Source organism: Podarcis filfolensis (assembly GCF_964270895.1).
Source record: "Podarcis filfolensis genome assembly, chromosome: 14".
NCBI classification, from domain to species: domain Eukaryota; kingdom Metazoa; phylum Chordata; class Lepidosauria; order Squamata; family Lacertidae; genus Podarcis; species Podarcis filfolensis.
In genome coordinates this window covers 2,889,349-2,913,006 of record NC_139616.1, presented here as the reverse complement: position 1 = coordinate 2,913,006, position 23,658 = coordinate 2,889,349, and the positions used below count along the sequence as shown (strand labels likewise).

At 43.5% G+C, this 23,658-nt stretch overlaps 1 protein-coding gene across 7 annotated transcripts in view; it reads left to right on the top strand.

The window, feature by feature from the left end:
• Positions 1–23,658, top strand: part of TRPM1 (transient receptor potential cation channel subfamily M member 1) — a gene marked incomplete at its 3' end in the record, with an annotated part of 61,506 nt that overhangs the window by 34,516 nt on the left and 3,332 nt on the right. For 2 of the 7 annotated variants that reach the window (XM_083586385.1, XM_083586383.1), the window contains exon 15: positions 422–3,009. In XM_083586385.1, coding sequence (XP_083442511.1) covers positions 422–586 — 165 coding nt within the window. Of the gene's footprint in view, positions 1–421; positions 3,016–4,099; positions 4,393–9,264; positions 9,494–9,824; positions 9,948–10,838; positions 10,971–11,328; positions 11,458–11,719; positions 11,972–12,864; positions 13,058–16,110; positions 16,256–22,575; positions 22,779–23,658 lie in introns of those variants that run through there. The other 5 variants (XM_083586382.1, XM_083586381.1, XM_083586380.1 and 2 more) reach the window with 5 other exon arrangements.

Sequence of the window (23,658 nt, the reverse complement as noted above, 5' to 3'; positions counted from 1 at the left end):
AGAGCAAAGGACCATAGCTCAGTTGCACAGCTCATTAGTAAAGCACATGCTTTGCATGCAAATGATCCCAGCTTCAATTCCTGGCCGCATCTCCAGGTAAAGGGGGATCTAAGACTCCCCCCTCCCCCTCCCCCTCCCCCTCCCCCTAGTGCAGGGGTAGAGAACATTTTTCAGCCTGAGGTCTACAGTCTCTTCTGGAGCCACATGCCAGTGTGCTAAATCTTGAGGTGGAGCGGGTGGGGGGGGGAATATCATTGTAATGGAGAAGGAGGAAGCTAGCATGGCGGCCTATGTCTGCTAACCAATAGCATGAAAAATAGGCTTTCTCTGAAACATGCAGCAGTATCTGCAATCTAGAAGATGGACAAAAATAACATTTCTTCACAAACTAAAAGTTTCATTTCTTTTTTGAAACATGCAGCCTAAAGCTCTCAAGCTTCTAGGGATGGAGGTAAGTCTTTTTTGTTTTTATGTCACACAAGTTTCTTCTCTAATTAGGGGCAGGGGGAGTAAATTTATCATATGGTATGTTTGGGCAAGACCCAAACCAATGGATTCAAATGACAAGAAAGGAGATACTGACTAAACATCAGAAAGAACTTTTGGATGGTAAGAGCTGCTTGAGAGTTTTAAAGCAGAGGTTAGGCGGCCACCTGCCAGGGGTTCTTTAACTCCTGCATTGCAGGAGGTTGGACTAGATGACCCTTGGCATCCCTTTCAACTCTCAAGTTCTTTGATTCTAAAAAACCACTACCTTCTTTTTGGATCATCTCATTTTGCTTCCAAGTTTATTGGCACACAGCAACTTGTGTTCAAGCTGTATGCTTTTAGGTGCAGTAGAGAAAATCCATATAGACTGCTGGAATCACATATAGATGGATTACCTCATTTGGTCTGATTCTTCCAGGACAGAGCAATGGATGCATACCTGCAGTGAGTACTCTGGTAGCAGCTGTTCCACATGTGCACTGCACCTATTGCATTTGGAAGGGAGCAGCTGTTTGCGTGCGTCCCCCCAACTTCATCCCGTTATGATCCCCTTAAATAACACATAGGTTTTCTTGAAACCCCAGACCAACCCATGCTTTCTGGGTGCTCCTTGAGCTATTAGGATAAAGGGGAGAGTGTCCCTGTGCAAAGTGTATAAGCCTTTATTCTAAATGGGCAGAAGAACTTATTGTTATATCACAGATATAAAATATATAAATACAAAGCAAAGCCAGGCGCCCTGAAATCTTGTAAGCAGCTTTGCCGTGTTCAAAGGAGGCATCAACAAGGCTTAATCTTCTTTGACATCTCTTTGTCTTTTCTGATGAGTGCATGACAAAGCATTCATCCCTCCTGAGACGGGAGATGGCTGGGCCTAAAAAGCTTAAAATGGGCAACAGTGGCCCAAATCTAGAGATATTCCACGTGCAGCTCGCCAGGCACCACTGCAGGGCACATCTGCTGGTGCCTCTGCTCCCAGGAGGTGGCAGCATGTTCACATGTGAGCCTTAGAATGCCACTGCCTGTTCTGAGAGGGGTGGGAGACTTGAGTCCACACAGGAAGAGACAATGGGACTAAATTCTGGCTGCTTTAAATAGTCATGGTCCCCCAAAGAATTCCAGGAGTTGCAGTTTTTTAAGGTTGCACTCCCTTCGAAGGAGCAGGTTCACAGTTTGGGGGTGCCTCTGGATTCAGCTTTGTCCCTGGAGTGCCTTTCACCAACTGCGACTGGTTTGACAGCTACAGCCATTCCTGGACCAGCCACAGCAGTTCATGTGTTGGTTACTTCAAGACCAGATTATTGCAATGTGCTCTATATGGGGCGCCCCTCACACTTGATCTGGAAGCTGTAGTTAGTGCAGAATGCTGCAGCATAATTGCTGACAGGAGTGAGGCCTTGTCAATAAATAACACCTGTGCTCAGAGATCTACACTGGTTGCTGATTACCTACCAGGCCAAGTTCAAGGTGTTACTATAAGTATATGAAGCCCTGAACAACTTGGGACCAGTTTACCTACAGATCGCCTTACCCCACATGTGCCAAATCGACCTATCAGCAGAACTGGCACTACTACAGGGGCCACATAATACCCCTTCTGTATTGGGAAAAACTTGATCATTTAGTGTGGCAATGCCTATACTTTGGAACTCCCTGACTCTTGAGATCAAGCAGATGCCTTCACTGTACAGTCGTACCTTGGTTTTCTAACAGCTTAGTTCTCGAACGTTTTGGCTCCCAAATGCTGCAAACCTGGAAGTGAGTATTCTGGTTTGCAAACTATTTTTGGAAGCCGAACGTTCCACGGCTTCCGATTGGCTGCAGGAGCTTTGGTTTCCGAATGTTTTGGAAGTCGAATGGACTTCCGGAATGGATTCCGTTTGACTTCCAAGGTATGAATGTACTCTTTTCGCCCCCTGATAAAAACATTATTGATTAGGAAGTTGCGGTAATTTTAATCTGTTTAACTTTTGTATGTTTTAAAGTATGTGATTTTTTCTTGATTTTACTGTTTTACCTTTTGTAAGTCGTTTTGAGGTTGTTGCTTTTGTTACAATCAAAGCAGTGTATGAATTTTATTAAATTAAATGAATAAGGGTTTCTAGGATACCCCTGTTCCCCTCAAAGAACTACAACTTACAAAGTGATTTAACAACCAACCCCTCTTCCCAGGGAACTCTGAGCTGTAACTGTGAGGGGAACAGGGGTCTCCTAACACCTCTCAGCACCTGGTAGGTAATTCTGGGACTTCCACTTGTTCTCCTCGTTACCCACTGAAGAACAATAACTGTGGAAAGCCTCCCTGTTCTAGGCTGTCAAGAAATGGTTAGTATTTGGTATTTCCCCTCTAATTATGCTTCCCTGCCCCACCCTGAGCTGTGGCTCCACTGCCCAGACTGTCTTTCTGTTACCTCCTTCCTTGTTGCCTCCAGTTCCAGTCGTAATGCTCCATCCTCCTTCCCCATTTAGGAGATGGGATAGTTCTCCCTTTGCTGGGTCCTCCGGCGTAAGATCTCATGTTCAAAGGTGAACTTTCCATTCAGCCTTCTTCAAAACGCTCTTTGTCGCCGCCTGCTTTGCATGTGACTTGGCTTGCCCATGTGCTCATTCTAGCCTTTCTCTGCACCAAGAGTGCCTGCATGACTCAATCACACTTGAAACAGGGATACAGCAGGATCAGCCATGCCTAGCAAGGGCTGGTTGAAAGGACCCCAAGCCAGATCAGCGATTCATCCAGAGACAGAATAGGTAACCCCCTTTAAAGGCAAATAGTTGTGTCGCACCTCTGCACCAAAAGGCCGAGCCATGCGTGATGCTGAGATGCTATAGTATGACCTGTGTCCAGCAGAGGCTGGCTGGAAGGCAGTGGGAAGGGGGCAGATAATCATGCAGAGATGCAGGGGGTCAGCCTCCTTCACAGAGGGCACTTTGAGCTCACAGAAGCCTGTAGATCAGGGGTGCACAACCTGCAGCCCTCCAGATGTTGTGGGACTACACCTCCCATCATCCCTGATCACTGGCTATGCTGGCTGGGGCTGCTGGGAGTTGTAGTTCAGAAACATTTGGAGGGCCACAGGTTGTGCACCCCTGCTGTAAATAATGAATGGATTAATTTCTCAGGGATCTCCAGCAGTTCTCTAATGGCACTACAGTGTACCTCAGCCACAGTTTGGGTCATTTATTTAGAAACCTGATATTTAGAAGGTTTAGGTCCTTTTCCAGTGATTTCATTTGAACTCCAACATCGTGCCAAATGATTTGAAGGTAGGATGACTGATGCATCAGTCTGAAGGACCTGCATCTGTCTATGTGCTGTTTGCACAGGTAACATCATAAGCTGTGATACCCACAGAAAAGCGCATGTTGTGAATTTGCAGTGACGCTTTGCATGGAAGCATTGTCATCGCCATAAGAAGGCACTCTTCTACTAACAGTTCAGGCACAATGATTTTGCATGCTTGTATTTCCGGCTTAACCTTCAACTTGACAGCAGTGCATGGCCTTTTCCTTAAGCATCTATCTTTATTCATGGGCACAACCTGTAATAATCTGCAGGAACGCCAGTAAAATGTAGCCTAAATGTGAAATTAACTCAATTGCTCCTTCCTAGGATGATGAACCTCCAACCAAAGGGAAAAAGAAGAAGAAGAAGAAGAAGGAAGAGGAGATAGACATTGATGTGGATGACCCAGAAGTCAGCCGCTTCCAGTACCCCTTCCATGAGCTCATGGTCTGGGCAGTGCTGATGAAGCGGCAGAAGATGGCTCTCTTCCTTTGGCAACGTGGAGAGGAGACCATGGCCAAGGCACTGGTGGCCTGCAAACTCTACAAAGCCATGGCCCACGAGTCTTCAGAGAGTGAGCTGGTGGATGACATCTCTCAAGACCTGGACAACAACTCAAAGTTAGTCACCCAGAGTGTGGGGCTGGACTGTGTGGTGTAGCGGTTAGGTTGTCAGACCTGGGAGACCAGGATTGAAAACCCCACTCAGCTATGAAGCTCATTTGCATGACGTTGGGCCTGTCCCTGGCTCTCGGTCTAAGCTGAGACCTTCTGAGCTAAGACCCTTCTCCAGTTCCTGTTCTGCTTTTTTATATTTATATATTCTTAGTATATAGTTTATATTTATATTTTCTTAGTATTAAACATGAACCTGCCCCAATGTTACAATGATCTACTGATTGAGTCCTTCAGCTCTCTCAAGTTGAATCAGACAGAAGGGTCTTCTCTGTTGTGGCCCCTGGCTCTTGAATGTCCTCCCCAGGAAGTATCACCTGAACCTGAAGTCCATTCAGAACCAGCTGAAGACTGGACTTCCGGTTAGCGCCAGCGCTTAATGGCGGATCTCAACCGGAGCTCCGGGAGAGATCTGCTTCGTGGGTTCGGGTCCTGTCAGCTACGGCGAAGCGGGGACCCCTAAAAATCACAGGCGCGTTGCCTGTGAACTGGAGACTCGGCGGGCACCTTTGCGCCCCCCCGACGCTGCGAAATAGCCTTTTTAAAGGCTCCGGAGGAGCGGAGGGGTCTTGGAGCGGTGCTGAGAGTCGTCTTCACCCAGCCTGCGAAGCGAAGCCGCGTCGCCATTAGCGGAGAGCGCTGACTTCTTCCCGGGAAATTGGATTAAAAGAACAACTATCCGTGAGTAGGATTGACCGCTAAAATATAATTGGACACTAAAAGTAAAGAAATTGGGCACCGAGACGGACAAGCACTAAAAAGGAAGTCTGCTTTCCGTTCTGTAGCAAGATCAAAGCGAAAGGCACTCTAGCTGTAACTGCTTGAGAGGAAACTTGCGGGATTTAAGAAATCCACCACCAAAGTAAAGAACTCCCCCCCCCCCCGAAGGCAGGAGGGGGGGGAAGAAGATTTTAAAAGTGTTTCCCTGCCAATTTAAAAGAATTGGATTAAGTATCGCTGCTCTTTAACCTGGGATCGGACTGCCGGAGAAAAGGAACCGGCTAAGGACTGTTGCTATAAGAAGCTAAAAAATATCTCAAATTGACTTTGGTTACTTCCAATTTGAAACATTGTTTCTGTGGTATTACAAAGTTACTTACAGGACACTATTGACTGGGATCCCCTTGAAAAAGGAAAGAAAAATTGAAAGGGACTAGGAAACTTTTATTCCTTCTTTTTTGAAGAGTGTGGGATTACTTTGAGAAGCATAGAACTGACTCTACGCCCCCTAGAGGACCTACAAATTGTTTCAGCAACAAGTGGAGTTTAAAATTTGAGAACTTTGTTTGTGAGTTTCAAAGTCTGGGAATGACCTTGACTAAAAGACTTTGTTATGGCAGATGGTAAAGAGAAAGGGGAGTTACAAGAAACAACCTTGAGATCTGGCAGACAATACAAAATTGACACTTACATGCAAAGAAGGGCTTCTGTAACAGGAGCCTCTGGAACTATAGTGGCTGCAAAGCCAAAAGTGAAAGCAATGTCTACAGAAGAATCATTTGCTAAGGTATTGGAGAAGATAAATGACTCTTTGGAGGAACTAAAAAAGCAAGGTGCGGAGACTAAATTGCAAGTTGCTGAAACTAAAGTACAAGTTGCTGAAACAAATAAAAAAATTGAAGAAATCTCTGGGAAAATTGACCTAAATACTAAAAGTATAACTGACCTAGGGAATAAAGTGAACTCAAATGCAGAAGCAATTGGGAAATTATTGGAAGATTCATCTATAACACGAAAGATAGCCGAGGAAGCTAAGGAAATTGCAACTGCTGCGGAGGAAAAATTTCCACCAGTTTACAAGAAATTGGATGAATATGAACTGGCACTCTCTATGCAGGATATGCAACGCAAGGAGAGGAACCTGAGGATCAGACTTGTGCCGGAAAAGGAAGGAGAGAACTTGGTGGATGATTTGACAAAAGAATTTTCTGATTTTTGGAAGCAGGAGCTGAAGAAAGAAGATTTTAAGATAGAAAGTGCATTTAGATTGGGAATAAGACAGAAGAGAAATCGACCCAGAGATTGTCTTATTACCTTAAGATCAAAGGAGGAGCGAGATAAAATATTGAACCTGCACTACCAAACAGCCCTTCGAATTGAAGACTTTTTTATTGAGATCTTTAAAGACATCCCTAAGAGTATCTTGGACGCAAGAGGACATTATAAAGACCTGGTGACACTGCTGAAGAAGAACTACATACCATTCAGGTGGGAATTTCCCCAAGGCTTGTCTTTTAAATATAAGGGAAAGAAGAGAAGAATAAAGACTGTAAGTGATAAAGACAAGTTCTTGGGAGAACACGAAGAAGACCTACAGAAAGAGACATTTCCAGGACAAGGGCATCCATCACTGGACACGAACACGGTACCACCGACAGACGAGGAACAAAAACAGGGAGCTGTAGGAGGAAGGAGTAAATAATCCCATCATGGCTCTGCAACTTCTAACCTGGAATTGTAATGGCTTAAATATTCCCAGGAAGAGAAAAAATATATTTCATGCCTTAAAGAAAGACCAATTGGACTTGATTTGCCTACAAGAGACCCACGTGACAAGAGCACACAGAAAATTATTAATAAATAAAAGACTGGGACAGGAATTTATATCTTCAGACAGAGTAAAAAAGAGAGGAGTGGTGATCTATGCAAAAGAAAAATTGCAACCGAAACAAATCTTTAAAGATGATCAAGGAAGATATTTGGCAATTGAAATTCAATCTCAAGGAGAGAAGTATTTGATAGTGGGAATCTATGCACCAAACGAAGGGAAAGCTGAATTTTTTAAGAAGTTGCATGAAATTTTGATGGACCATATGGATTACAACTTAATTTTGATGGGAGATATGAATGGAGTGGTTTCAACAAATATGGACAAGGCACAAAGACAGGTAATAACAAAAGATGGAAGACTACCAAAGACTTTTTTTGAAATGACTGACAATATGGACTTGATTGAAGAAGAAAAAAAAAAGTGAAAAAAGATTTGGAGATTTGGTCCAACTTGAAGCTTTCCTTGTTAGGCCGTATTGCAGCTATAAAGATGAATGTATTGCCAAGAATGTTGTTTTTGTTCCAAGCATTGCAAATAATTGATAAAATGGATTGTTTCAAGAGGTGGCAAAAAGACATATCTAAATTTGTCTGGCAGGGCAAAAAGCCCAGAATTAAATTTAAGATACTAACGGATTCAAAGGAAAGAGGGGGGTTTGCCCTGCCAGACTTTAAACTTTACTACGAAGCGGCAGCTTTCTGCTGGCTGAAAGAATGGCTACTTCTTGAAAACACAGACATTTTGGATTTGGAAGGTTTTAATAACATTTTTGGGTGGCATGCATATTTGTGGTATGACAAGGTTAAAGCACATAAAAGTTTTAAAAATCATATTGTCAGAAAAGCACTACTAAATGTCTGGGACAGATATAAAGACTTGCTGGAAAATAAAACTCCAAGGTGGCTGTCGCCAATGGAAGCTAAGGCAGTTAAAAAGTTAAATATGGAGTCCAAGTGGCCAAGATACTGGGAAATTTTGGAAAAGGAAGGGGACAAATTGAGATTGCAGAGTTTTGAGAAATTAAAAGGGAAGGTGAGAGACTGGTTCCACTACCATCAAATAAATGAAGCGTTTAAACTGGACAGTAAAATTGGCTTCCAGGTGGAAAAATCAAAATTGGAGACAGAACTGTTAGAACCCAGTACTAAGAATTTGTCCAAAATGTACAATTTGCTGCTGAAATGGAATACACAAGATGAAACGGTTAAATCGGTCATGATTAAATGGGCTCAGGACATTGGTCATAATATTTTGTTTGCTGATTGGGAAAAGTTGTGGACCACCGGGATAAAATTTACGGCATGTAATGCCTTAAGAGAAAACATTATGAAAATGATATATAGGTGGTACATAACCCCAGTCAAGCTTGCAAAGATTTACCATGTGCCTGACAACAAATGTTGGAAATGTAAAGAAACTGAAGGTACATTTTTTCATCTTTGGTGGACCTGCCCGAAGATTAAGGCATTCTGGGAAATGATCTATAATGAACTTAAAAAGGTATTTAAATATACTTTCCCCAAGAAACCAGAGGCCTTTCTCTTGGGTATTGTCGGCCAAGGGGTGTTAAAGACGGATATAACTTTCTTTATGTATGCTACAACAGCAGCTAGAATACTCATTGCGAAGTACTGGAAGACGCAAGAACTACCCACACTGGAAGAATGGCAGATGAAGGTGATAGACTATATGGGCTTGGCAGAAATGACGAGCAGAATCCGAAACCAGGGAAGAGAAGCAGCGCAAGAAGAATGGAAAAAATTCAAGGACTATTTAAAGAAATATCACAAAGTTAATGAAAGTTAGAATGATGTTGGACTGGAAAGTAAATGGTTACTATTAGCAATGGTTAAGACAAGGAAAATAAGGAAGAATAGTCTAAATTTAAATTAAAATAAGGGAAGATTTGCTGAATAATCGATAAGAATTTGGAATACAGAAAGGGGAGGCATGAGGAAGTCGGGGAAGATAGGATATGAAATTAGGATATGAAATGATACATGTTTTTTGTTTTGTTTTTGTTTTTGTATGTTTATGTTTGTTGTATTGTGTTTATATGGAAAAAATAAAAATATTTAAAAAAAAAAAAAACAGAACCAGCTGAAGACTTTACTTGCCCTGGTCTTCCAGTACATCCTCAAGACTGGTTTTAATAAGCAATTTTAATAGATTTTACTGGCTTTACTGCATTGTTCCTGTGATGTTATTTTTACTCCCGTGTTTAATTTGTTAGCTGCTAGCCAATCTGGCATTCTTTATCTCTCCAGAGATTTTGGACAGCTTGCTGTTGAGCTGCTGGATCAATCATATAAGCATGATGAGCAAGTAGCCATGAAACTTTTGACATATGAGCTGAAAAACTGGAGCAACTCTACTTGCCTGAAACTTGCAGTGGCAGCAAAGCACAGGGACTTCATCGCACACACCTGCAGCCAGATGTTACTGACAGACATGTGGATGGGGAGGTTGCGCATGAGGAAAAATCCGGGCCTTAAGGTAGGCATGGACTGCTTAGGCCTGCAGGCACCTGGGCTTGCTATATAGGAGGGAGGGGAAAACTGTACATATATGGAGGAGAATAGTACTGGGGGCAGGAATAATACCTCCTCCAGAGCCACAGTCCTGCTCCAGTTCCCCCTCCCTTCAATACATGCTGGCTTAAACAAGTAGAACCAAGAGACAGGTGATGTGATCACTGATTTCCAATCAGACATCTCCAGGAATTTCTAGTTTGGCCCTGAGCTGCATCCTATGCAACTAAACCATAAATTTCAAATCATAAATGGCTCTTGCCATGCACTGAACCGCCCTTCTTCCTCGCATGCAGGTTATCATGGGGATCCTCATACCTCCTACCATCCTGTTCCTGGAGTTCCGCACCTCTGATGACTATTCCTACCAAACGTCAAAGGAAAATGAAGTCGGGAAAGAGAAAGAAGAAGAAAATGTGGTCAGTGGCAGCCCATCTCTATAAGTCTCTCAACACCACAAACATGTCTCACCTTTATTCCCTGTTTAATAGTCATCATGGCTTCCCCAATTGCCAAGAATGCTGAGAATTGTAACTCAGTCAGGGATGCTGAAGATTTTGTATTTGAGATTCTTGCTCTTCCTCAGAACTTCTACAAGTTCCAAGGAAGGATATTGTCAATCTTTGTTTCTCTCTGTTTTCTTATTTTTCAACCTTAAATTCAGTGCTCCACGTTTCCCCAGCAATCTGCTGAGAAAATCTCATGAAAATCCATCAACATTCTAGTGTGAATTTCCTTTGATGAACACATTTTTATGCAGTGTTGAACAATATACACTTTGCAAACATTCCCCCCTAACTAATGCATTTTGAAATATTTATTTCACTAATAATTGCATTTTGATGTGCACTTTCCTCTACTGTTCGCATTCATTGCTTTTGTCCCACTGTTTTTGTTGTTTTGGCAAACAGGCTTTGCAGGTTTTTGAAGCATGAACAACCTATTTGACTACAGACAAGTCTACATACCTTAAGTCAGCCTTTCTCAACCTGTGGGTCCCCAGATGTTGTTGAACTACAACTCCCACATCACCCCTAGCTAGCAAGGCCAGAGCTCAGGGATGATGGGAGTTGTAGTCCAACAACATCTGGGGACCCACAGGTTGAGAACCGCTGCCTTAAGTAATGAAGGTTCTAGTATGGCTCTTACAACTGAATAATATGTGCCTGTAGAAAAACAAGCAAGCAAGCAAGCAAACAGGACAGTTTGTCTATGTTCAGACATTTTCTCTCCCCCACCCCCTTTAACCTTGAGTGGATGAGAGCCCTCCAGTGGGAACAATCTATGATCCTAAGCTACCTGTCTTTCAGGATGCAAATGCTGATACTGGTTCCCGAAAGGGTGATGAAGAAGATGGGAACAAAAAGCAAAGGAGCCTTCCCATTGGAACAAAGATCTACGAATTCTATAATGCACCAATTGTGAAGTTCTGGTTTTACACAGTGAGTGAAAATTATTTTCATCCTTTGGTGAAAACAACATGTTCCATTCTCTCCTGCTGATGTAATGTGTCACTGCTGACCATTAGCCATGCTGATGGGAACAATGGCCTAGAACATCTGGAAAGCTCAGTGTTCTGGTAGGCTGGCCTCTCACTTCTTTATTCCCTACTCCAAAATTACTGGTAATTACTGGTTTCCAAAACACAACAAAAAATTGTAAATGGTGGGGGGGAGAACCCTGCTTTGGGTTTCTAAGCAGAAGTGTCATCATCATTGTGCAACCACCATCACCCAACATCCCTACAAATGAATCAACCCGAAAATGCAGCGTGAGGTCTCTTTTTATTTCTTTTTCCAGATATCCTACCTAGGGTACTTAATGCTGTTCAACTATATAATCTTGGTACCGATGGATCGTTGGCCCTCACTCCAGGAATGGGTTGTCATTTCATACATTGTGACTCTGGCATTGGAGAAAGTAAGAGAGGTAATTTCAACCATTCTGGCAACTGTTCTTTTGAAATTCTCCACCTGCTCTGATGTCACAAGGAAGAAGGAAAGCAGTTAGGGATGCAAAAGCCACTCCCCCTGGCATAATCCTACAATCCACATGTTCACTGGGGTGTCTGAATGCCCAAGGGACCTGAAGTAGGATAAACTGGCTTTAAGAAGCTAGTAAGCCTCAAGCTTCTTTCTCCCATTACCACATTAAACACCTTCTTTCTCCCTTCCCACCACTTTGTTTTCAGATTTTGATGTCAGAACCAGGTAAATTGAGTCAGAAAATAAAAGTGTGGCTACAAGAATATTGGAACATCACTGATTTGGTTGCTATTTCTGTGTTCTTGGTTGGGGCCATTCTCCGTTTGCAAAACCAGCCTTATATGAGTTATGGAAGAGTTATCTACTGTGTGGATATCATTTTCTGGTACATCCGAGTACTGGACATCTTTGGTGTGAATAAGTACCTGGGGCCTTATGTCATGATGATTGGAAAAATGGTAAGTAACTATGTTACTATGTTTTGAAACAGAGAGGGCAGGTGTCATGGCAGGTATTAAAGAAAGGCAGAGTGGTGCTGCAGCTTATCCGAAAGCAAGAAGCCCTAAGAAACTGAATGGAGAACTGGATACTTACTGGAGGACGAGGAGCCAGAGAAAATTGTTACAACCCCATATGAATTGGGGTATTTCTGTGCAATGTTTCATCAGATGGCTCTCTGCAACCTTAGCCCTCCATTTTAGCACAAATTGAACACTGTTGCAAGGGTTTGCTAACAGAAACTTGGATGTAGCCAAACATTAAGGTCACGATCCAGCCAAAGTGATGCTTTTTAAAGATCCATTGAAGTTGATGGGAATGTTAATTATGATTTACCGGTAAAACTTTTATAGCCCACCCTTCAGTTTTTTAAAAAAAACTTACAACATGACTTCCAATTTAAATGATAACTATATCATCAAAAACACATTGCAGATTTTTTTTTAGCAGCAGTCAGAAACAATCAACTGTCATTATATGTGACAGGCAAATAAAAGCATTTAAGCTGGTTACTTGAACTCATAAACTTTGGTTCCAGATAAATAATCCTGGGGAGACTGTTTCATAATTGATACAACACCACTGAGAAGGCCCTTTCCATAGCAACTGCCCACCCCCAGTCACCTAGAAGATTAACCAAATTATATTTTAAAAGTTTCCATAGGAGTACATTGTCATGCCCTGAGAGTTGGACAGGTATTAACGAGGTGCAGATCCGAGGTCTGGAGCTGCTTGGCTTCATAGGAAGTGATTCATAAATGAAATATATAACAGATTGTGTTCATATTGTTTTTCAGTAATTTCTATGCTGATCCTTTCTTGATATGTTGCTCTACGATCTTTCTTGGTGTAGATGATTGACATGCTGTACTTTGTGGTGATTATGCTGGTGGTCCTGATGAGCTTTGGAGTTGCCCGTCAAGCCATCCTACATCCCGATGAGCAGCCGTCTTGGAGACTGGTCCGCAACATCTTTTACATGCCCTACTGGATGATCTATGGAGAGGTGTTTGCTGACCAGATAGACCGTAAGAACAGAATTCATAGTAAGATTCTGTTTCCTGTTTCTGAGGCAGATGATCGGGTCCAAATTAATCAACATTTAATTTGGAATCGGCATCACTTTTTCTACTTACGATTATTGTAGCTGTGTCTTTGTGGCAGACATGATTGAACTCCTCTGAACTTTGCCATCACGCTCAATCAATTCTCTTTATTTTGTAGGTTAAACAGAAAGAGCATGCATATCTTCCTGTTGTTGTTGTTGTTGCTGCTGCTGTCATTACAATTATTTATTGCCCACCCTCCCAGGGGAGGTTGTGGCAATTTAAAATTCAGAATGACAAACAGTTAAAGCAGATTACATATTATAGGGTGGTTCCTGAAAACACACATTTCAGGTGTCCATAGACCAGAGCAAAGAGGCACATCATCAGCATTTGCTGAAAGATGCATAATGAAGGTGTCAGGCACACCTCTGCAGGGAGGGAATCACTTAGCTTAGGGGCTGCAACAGAAAAGGGTGGGGTGCCACCATCACCATATTTCAGAGGAATGTGGAACTACCACTAGGGCTCACTCTGCTGATCTCAACACCCAGAAGGGTCTGTACAGAAGAGAACAGCTTCTCAGATATTTGGGGCCAAAGCCCTTAAGGTTTTGAACACCAACATGAGCCCCTTGAATTGGACCCAGAAATGAACCAGCCTTGTAGCTTGTCTTTGTGGCAGACATGATGATCTCTTTCAAACTGTGTCTTCACCCGCAGCCAATTCCCTTTATTTTGCAAGTTAAAAAGAAAGAAAGAGCATTCATATATCCCTTCCCTTTTACAGAAAACCTCTTTTCTGTCAGCAAATCTTAGGCAAATTTGTGTTATGGACTTGTGTGCACCTTGAGTCTTTTAAGAACCTGATAATACAGTCAACAGGGGGAGGAAATAGTCCCGTGAACACACAGCTCTCTAGTGAAGAAGCCCTGCCCGGCAGGGGAAGCTTTTGTGTGCCCTACACAGCTAAGGAACAGCTGAGTATTTTTGCACAATAAAATAAGCATCAAGGAAATCACCACCACCATATTCTTTGTGAATGACCCTTGCATTTCTTTCAAGTGGGGTTGTTCAAAAACCATTGTCTCATTTATTTATTTTTAAATGGCATGACTGAAGGTGCGAGCCTTCTGCATAGTTTTAATTTTTTTTAAAAAAGAACACCTCAATTTAACATGGTGTGCATATTTCTAAAGAAATCCAGCTTTTTACGGTTTGTAGCCTTCTTGGCTTTACAGTGTGTGACTGATGCTTGCTGAAATCTTCCACTAGCAGCTATTCCTCTCTCCCTTCTGGACCTGAGCCGTGTGGCGCCCCTGACCCTTGCTGTAGCCTGAGATCCCTCTCTGTGAGGCAGATCTAGACTCAAGAGTGTGTTTCCAGAGGGCAAAAAGTGTTCCCAGGGCAGCCACACTGTCCATCTTGTGCAATTGCCTTGTGGTGCTTTGTGCTTGTGGTGAGAGTCTGCCCACGTCATCCTTACATAATTGAAATAGCTTGAATATTTACATGATCATCTGCCAGCTGCCTTTTGTAATTATCTTTTGATTGCCACAAATACGCTGCCATACATAATGTTTCGGAAAGTCCAGGAGAAAAGGAAATTGCAAGGCCTTCTGGAGTCCTGACAAGAGCCATTGTTTCAGAGCATGTCTCTTGCCTGTTAAAACATTTGAAGGCCTTATCTTTCTCTGGCAGCTGAAGAGCAACCATATTGTCAGTCACATGTGTTTTTCCTTCCCTACTGTTCTTGTTCTTTTATCCCTTTTTAAAATGCTGCTTTTTGCATTTTTATTCTTTGCTTTCGGAACGCTGGGTAGTCTATGCCATGGAAATTAACCGTAAGTCTTTGCAGGGATTTGACAAATCAATTAAATGTTTTTATTGGTGGATTCCACACCCCCCCTTCCCAGTGACCCTTTAATTAGAGTTCATCTCAGCTTTAGTGCAATACCTGCCACTGCCATGTTGTCATGACCTGGTCCCCAAATTCGCCACCACCTAAAACCTCATACACCCACCTTTGCCAGCTGAAGATTTGAGGTGTGGGTCTTGACCCATCAGAAACCCAAATTTTGCAACAAATCTCTGCAGCATCTTAGACAACCAGGGCAGGGTTTAGACCTATGCTGTTTCCATAGCAATAGTCCAAAATCCCCAGAAGAGGCTTTTAAAGCTGTCCAGCTGTTTGTGTGATTGCTTTAATAAAAGTTCCAATATCTGTGATAAAGGAAGTGAATCTTGGCTCTGTAATAGTCATAGCTGTCAACTTTCAGATTTGAAAATAAGGGATCAGCAGCCTCGAAAATAAGGGATCAGCAGCTTCACCTGTCCCGGGGACAGTCTACAGGATATCTAACAATCCAGGATAGCAGCGGGAAACGGCGCTGGAATAAGGGAATTTCCCGCAAAAAAAAGGAAAGGTTGACAGCTATGGTAATAGTATGACTCTGGATGTCTTTAAAGGAGCCTGCTTCTGTGAGAAAGGCGCTTCACAGACCCATTGAAATGGCCCTAAGTTGGTCCTGTCTTATTAATTTCAGTGGACCTACTCTGAGTTAAACATACACTGACCTGGGTACCCAATTAGTTCTAGTCCCAGCCAGTAAAACTGTGCTTTCAGATGACCTAATAAGCTGGTGAACTCTAGACTGTGCCAGGCTCCACCCACCTCGTTATGCCCTGGTCCTGCCCACAAGCCAACAGGCTGCACCCCCTCCCCTCACATTCTGCCCTGACCTGCCAGATTGCACCAGTCTGCCCTTTACCAGATTTGGCCCTACAGAGTTGAATTCCTGTGGAGGGTGGGGGGCTGCTATTTTTGAAATCAGAAATGTGCATGGGAGGGAGAAGGTAGTTGTTTGTGTAAACCCATCTGGGTGTGTTCAGAGGCTGGACTGCCCCACAAAAAGGACAGTTACTCAAGCATGTGCCCTGTGCCCTACAACAACCTTGGGCTGGGTCCCTCTGATTTCTACCTTCCCCCAGTTACACAGAGCCCTCACTGTATGTGCTCCATGTTGAATAACCATAAGCCAATTCCATCCTCAGCTCCGTGTGGGGAAAACCTTTATGATGAGGATGGCAAGCGTTTCCCCCAGTGCATCCCTGGCGCATGGCTGACTCCCGCAATCATGGCCTGCTACCTCTTGGTAGCCAACATTCTCCTGGTCAACTTGCTGATTGCTGTTTTCAAGTGAGTGTTTTGCTTATGAGGGAGATACTCACTCTGGATTCCTTCCTACTGTGAAGAAGTCTGGTGGAGTTTATTAGGGGGACCCTGAGAAAGGTAGGTGAAGGATCAACTGTGGCCAAAGAGAGTGAGGCGCATGCACAAGAAATGTCAGTTTTCCTCAATTTGGAATTGTTTGTGCTCTTCATGAGCATGCTGCTTTCGGTCTAGATGCTATCACCCTGCTGTCAGCAAGGGTGGGGGGTGGATACTTGATACACACTTGAAAACCCTCCCCTTGATCAGGATATTCATGCCTTTTCCTCCATGCACATGTCCCAGGGAAATAGAAAAGCAAGGAGTGACTGTGATCTTGGTACACACCAGACTTTGGGCAGGTGAGAATACACCAGCGGGGTAACGCAGAAGCAACCTGCAATGAACATTTCTTTTCAGAATGAAACCAGTTTCCCAAGAAGCCCTTTTCTGGGGTGAAACATATGCAACAGATCTAGACTGTGTTTGGACTGTGTACTCAATCTCCATTGATTCTAGAATAAAGTGTTGTGTGTATGTAGGGCAAGGGCAAGGGAAGGGTAGAGCTTCATCTGTTTAGATTAGGACTGAAACATCTGTGGGCCTCCAGGTAGGAGCTGTGGTCCAGCAACAGCAGGAAGACCACACAAGTTGCCCTCCCTGGGTTTAGATGAGCTGCTACTAGCATTAGGTCTCATATGGCTGCTTGCTTTAACACGTACACACATGCAGGGGAGTTGCCTATATTTACTGCTCAATCACACTGTTATCTTTTGCTGCCAGTATCCAAAACTGGATTGCTGGTGGGTGTAGATCCATGCCATTGTCCTGGGCACTGTGCCCGGTTTGGGTGCTGTCCTTTGAAATCAGACTTGCTCACAAAGCTATCTTTTATTTTGCTATCTACAGTAGAATATTCAATAGCTGAAAAGCTCGTGCATTTTAAAAGGAGTCACATGCCAGTCGCAGAGCTAAATTTAAAAGGGAAAAAAGAAGAAGAGAGAAAGTGATTCTCTTGCATGCACAATGGTGGTTATCTGAAGGGACTGCAAATAAAATCAACATTGTAGGAAGTAGGTCATGCAGTTAACCCATCCTTGCTTGGTAGTCACAGGGATGGGCCATGCTTTGTTGCACTGCCAATGCTTCTCTTTTCCTGCAGAAGACTTGGGGGTGCAATTTGTTGACTCTCACAAAAATGAAAAGAGACAGTGCAAGAACAGTGAAAGGATCTACATGGCCAAACACCATTGCACCAAATTGTCAAGTAGTAAAATATAACCATCACCATTAGGGATAAGGGAGAAAAACAATACACAAGCTGAAATGCAGCTACCTTTCAAAATTTGCATTTCTCCAGTACTTCTACAGCCAGTTTTTGGCATCTGTCAAGAGACAATGGAGTGTGCCTCTGTGGGTGAAGTCCAATGGCTGCATTAGCAGCACTGAAGTGACCTCCCTGGGGTGCAAGCCTGGACAGTGTGTATGGAGGCTGCCTCTGGCTGCCCAGATCACAAGACAACCCTCTTGGCCTCACTGATGTGGTCCAAAGGAAAGCAGAGCAAGATGTTTGGCAGTAGCTTGGCTGCAGGAGTTGCCAGAAGGAGGTGTACAAGATACCATCCAACCGTCTTACGGACTCCACTCCAGATTTGTGTAGGGTTTACTCCTTAGACTTTTCTTACTTATCCTACAAAGCAGTGGAGGTTTAGAATCACAGTTTTCCTTCTCCTAGAAGGGCTTCCTTCCCAGGTTGACAAGCCCCATCTGCCCCTCACTTCCCTCTACAGCACATGCAGAAACCACCTTATTGGCCATTGGACCCACTCTTGCTTTCATCTGCTCTGCTCCATCCACTGGAGCCTGTCTTCACATGCAAGGGAAGTGTCATAGACTGGCAGGGTGCTGAGGAGTGTATACCGGGGGAAGCAGGGCTGGAGTCTGACCCAGGAGAGGCAGGAGGTTTGTGAGGGCCTATACTAGCTGGGTGGTGAGAATCAGAGGCTGGAGAAGTTTCAGAGCTGGAGAAAGAGGAGGAAAAGGCAGGCCAGGCAAGTGAAGGACCAAGTGCTTCCCCACCCTCTCCTGCACCACTGTCTCCCAGAATCAGGAGGGAATTGAAGTGGGACGAGCAGAGGAAGTTTCCATGCAGGCAGAGTCTCTGGCTACATGAGCACAGCCCAACTTGGAAAGGTACATAAATTGGTAGGGGTGGAACTGGGAGTAGCTGCCTAGATACCAGATTGATGTGTGTAGGTATCTGGAGCAGTAGAAGCAAAGCAACTATGTTATCTTTGACAATAAAGAGTGAACTCTCTGCCATGCACATTCCTTTGACTGGAAGCACCCTTGACAGAAAGTTCCTAACTCACCAAGGTTTTGAGACCCATCAGCTACCTTCATCTGGTTTAGCTGGCCAGTTAAAACCCTTCCTGGGTTGTGGCTGCTGTTGCATGCTGACAGCTTCTAGGAGCCACCAGTGAGAACTGAGTGCAGGATGGGGACCAAAGGTGGACAAACAAACCCAGAAGGAGCACAATGTGTCCCCCACCTCAGGCTGTTGGTCTCATGTATTCCCATTCCTGAAGAGATGCAATTGCTATGGATTTCCACTCAGATTTCTGAGAGTAGATTGATCAGTGTGGTCTTCCCAGAGGCAATACTCGGTCAGAGTTTTGGACTTGACAAAAGGGATATGTCTCCATGGTAATTAAGATGGCCCAAAGAAGCTAGGAGATGGTTAGAGAAAATGATGCATCCTTATTTTTTCCTCTAGCTGGGGGTGGCAGAACAAGCTACCTGTGAGTAACAGCAGATTAAAGTTTGGTACTAAGAGAGACCCAGATAGCTGAAACAAGAAAGGGTTTTGGGTCACCTGAAAGACTAACACGTGTATCATGGCAGAAGCATTTGTGGACTCAAACCCAATTGCCTGAGTTCAGGAACACTTGCGCCATAACAAATTTGTTAGACTTTAAGGTGCCACAAGACACTTTCATATTTTTGCTACCAGAGCGTAACACAGCTGCCCCTCTAGAAGTGTTTTTCAGAGAGAAGTGTTTGGGATCTATAAGCAAACAGCTTCTGGGGGTGCTAGCTGCCTCTTTCCAGGTCTGGTGTGGGGGCAGTGGACTTCTGTGCTTCTACCTATGCTTAACCTGTCCACTTGTGAATAAACTCAAATACAAAATGCCAATATGCTTCCAGTAACCTGGTTTAGCACACACCCTGCACTATTGGCATGCAGCCCCCAACAAACTGACTCCAGGGGAATGCAGTCCTCAGCAGAAAAAGGGTTCCCTGCCCATTTTCTGTGAACCAAGTTCACAGAATATATTTCTGAGAGAGATTTGCAAACATTGCTATTTAGGTCAATCTGATCAGCATTTTAAAAAGCAAGACAATGTAGAGCTTCTATGGGCTTTGATGTTACAAAGGGCCTTTCATGAGTTGAATGTTTAATGTCACATCAAACGCCAGGAGGTGTTGTTTGCAATGCTCAGTTTGAGCCATGCTTCAAATAATCAGCCCCAAAAGAAATGATATTTTGCAGAGGTCCTTTGGCAGTGGGCAACTGGTGCAACTCTCTCCCCAGTGGTTGCCCTTCTATTTTTTTTTTATTAAATATTTATTAAAATTTTCCATCTTAATAAAAAAATCAAAAAAGAAAAAACAAAAAAAACTAAAAACACATAAAGTTTACAATCCGTATTTTCAATAACATATTTCCCTGACTTCCCCACACCTCCCCTTCTTATATTCCAATTCAAATTGTTAGTTCAACAAGTTCTTATCCCCAATTTTTAACCTTTTTATATTTAGTTCATTTAAAAAAAAAGAAAAAACCAATTTTAACTTATAAACATCAATATTTGTACATCAGTGCTCATTCTTAAACCCTTTTTCTAAAGTCGACCCAAATTCCCTTCCACGAATTCCCCAATTTTCATACTAATAACAAAACAAAATAAAAAACAGATTATAATTGTGCACCCTTTGTATTCCCAAACCCCACCACCCCCTTTCCCGGTTTCGATCCCCAACAGATGTCCATCAGTCTTAATCTACTATCAGCCTGGAGACCTCACGTCCGAGGCTCTTAATTCTCTCTCAATTCCTCTCTGCCGGTTTTTTTGATAGTCTTTAGTATTAAACACCAGATCTCGGAGAAGCTCTGTCCCCATAAGGTCCATGTTTCTTCCAGCCAGACCTCCATACTTAAAAGTGGAGCCCGAATCTTGTTTCTTACTCCTTTTAAGTCCAATTGTCCCGAAAGCTCCAACTTCCACCTTAATCAAATTTTTAATCCATAGGTCTTCAGATCTCCACATAAGGAGATCTCTCCATTCTTCAATCTCCAATTCAAACCAGATTTTCATCATCCAGTACTTATTTTCCTCTGTAACCATCATATCAGGCCTCTGGCTCGATTTCTTATTTTCCTTTTTAGCCATCATGTCAGGCCTCTGGCTCTCCTTTGTCATCTGCAAAATTACAGCTCCTCCTTCCTTTTCCTCAGAAACAACATATGTCTCCTTCTCCACACTCTCAAAACTCTCAAGCTTCTCTTTTTGTCCAGCTGCATGGGCTTCCTGAGTCAAATCATTATCAAATTCAATGATATTATTTACTGTTAAGTTCAGAGTTACAACATTTGTAGCCAAAACATCCATTTGGCCTTGTAGCTTTCCCAAGAGAACAAAAACTCTGTCCAACCCAGCTTGAATTTTCCCTCCTCCAGCCATTCTTGTAATGTCCCAAATCCCCCTCTAGAGGGATTTTGGTAACTTAGTATTCTTTCCAGTTCAAATCCAAAAATCAAGTTAGTTTGTATCAGTTCTTCCTTATTTTCAACAAAATATAACCAAATTGCAACAAATATATCCAGCAAAGACAGCAGAAACAAAGTTCTCTTTTTCCTTCTTGACAGCTAATTTTGACAGCTGTCAAACTCTTCTATATCTCCTCAACAGGCTCTCTCACGGATCACTCCCGGGTCCGGGGGGGGTGGCACTTCAGCTCTCAAAATTAGCTCTTATCCTCCAATAAAATTATTTATGCTTATACTGCCAAATCGTGAAATTAATGTCTTTTACCCAATGAAGAAAAAGAAATTCTCTCGACCTTAGTTAATTAGTCCTTGCTTTAAATTATTTATAAGACGGGGAGGCGGACTTCCTGTTTGCACCTTCCCCGATCGTGCCAAATTCAACAAAAAAAGAAAAAATTCCTTTACAAGTCCAATTTCCGTACTACTCACGGGTTGTTACTTTTAGAATCCAATTGTTCACAAGAAGAAGTCAGCGCTCTCCGACCATGGCATGCGGCTTCACTCCGCAGGAGGAGCAGTCGACTCTCAGCACCGCGCCGCTCACCCCGTCCCCCGTTCCGAAGCCTTTAAAAAGGCTCCTTCGCGGGTTGGGGGGCGCAAATGGTGCCTGCCGAGTCACCAGGTTCACAGGCTTCAGCGCCTGTGATTTCTAAGGGTCCCCACGTCGCCGCAGCGGCAAGACCCAGCTCCTGCGAAGCCGATTCCCTCTGGAGCTCGGAGGGAATCCGCCATTAGCCGATCGCGCTAACCCGGAAGTCTCCCCAGTGGTTGCCCTTCTAGTCCATACTGAGACATTATCTTGGCATGAGAGCAGCAATTGTTGGGCACCACCCTACTCTTGAAATCTCAATAGAACAAATCTGCCCATTTCAGTTCCTCATTTTTCCAATCTGAAGTTCAATTTGCCTCATTTCTGCATCAAGTTAGGGATTTCTCTTCCGTCTGCACTTTTGTCTGCATCCCTTCTGATGAATTTTGGACATAATTTTACCAAATATATGCATTTATGCAAGCAGTTTTCCCAATATAATGCATGTTTTTAAGGTTATTTTCACTTACAAGATGCACTTTCGTGCACACTTATTGGTTGGAGAAGTGTCTTGCAAAATTTAGAGAAGTACGGATTTCACAGGGTAGCTGTACTTCTATTTGCTTATTGTTTCAGAAAGTGTGAATTAGGAAGGTTAACTATTGCCAACTGAATCAATCCCCTTCAGTCCCTAAGCTCAAGGAGAACTGGTCCCAGATCTGTTGGATCTGCACTATCTCTGAACAGATGCCATCATTTGCATGGCAAGGCAAATAGGGTTCACTCTGGAGACAATTTCCCCTCTCTGTGCCATGTTCTTGTCCCCACCCCAAATGTGGCAACTTTAAACTGGCAACATGTGAAGAGACGACTGAGTTCTCACAACTTTCACTTAGCTCTCTGGCAATTTTGTAGTGAAGCTACTCATCAGGGGTGTATCTTTTGCAGCAACACCTTCTTTGAAGTGAAGTCCATCTCCAACCAAGTCTGGAAGTTCCAGCGGTATCAGCTGATCATGACCTTCCATGACCGGCCAGTGCTTCCTCCACCCATGATCATCTTTAGCCACCTTTACATCATTATAGTTCGTCTCTGCTGCCGCTGCAAGAAACGAAGAGAAGGGGACCAAGATGAACGCGACCGAGGACTGAGTATGTGGGGGGAGACAGACATTCTCTCTGTGCTATGAGTCTGGGTTGACTGGGCACCATAGCAGGGGTCAGGCAGGGGTTTGAAGGTCCCATCCATAGACCATCTGCAAGCAGAAAGTCAGCACAGAGGGGCTCCAATTGGAATCCTCCTTGTTTTGACTTTCTGCCCACCTTTCATTTTTGAAAGGTGGGGAGAACTCAGAAACATCCCCCATCTATAGCCACTTTACTGTCTCATGCTGCTGTGTGGAGAGACCAGGCTTAGTTGCACTAAATCAAAAGCGGGTGGGGAACCTGTAGCTGGACTACAACTCCCTTCATCCCCAATTGCTATCCAAAGTGGCAGGGGCTGATGGGAGCTGTAGATGCTGGAAATGGTTGTGAAAGGGGTACACAGAATGGGATAGGATATTGAAGGGATCATCTGTGTCTCTGAGTCAGGTGAACCAGCCCTAAGCGTGCAACCTTGAGCACACTTTCTCATTGAGCATAGTGAGTAAGCATGCATAGGGTTATTTATGCATGTGTTTCATAAAATTCATAGAGCGCTTGAATGTTAAAGAAAAAACCCTCAAAGCAGTTTACAAAAAGGATTGGGATGCATATCTCAATAAATACGGTGGGCTTGTTTCTGAGTAAACATGATCAGGATTGAGCTGTTGATATTTTAGACTACTTTCCAATAGTTGAAAAAGTTTTTCTGACACAGGACTCCAGATTGGATTTTAATTTCTGCAAGGGACAGTGTGCAAACCGCCATACTATAGAAATTCAGGGTTTAGCTACTGCCTGCTTGCCAGATTTTTGCCATATAGGGCTCCAGGCTAGAATATGCACCGAACTGTACCTTAACATTGCAAGCCTCACCATGTCTACTCAG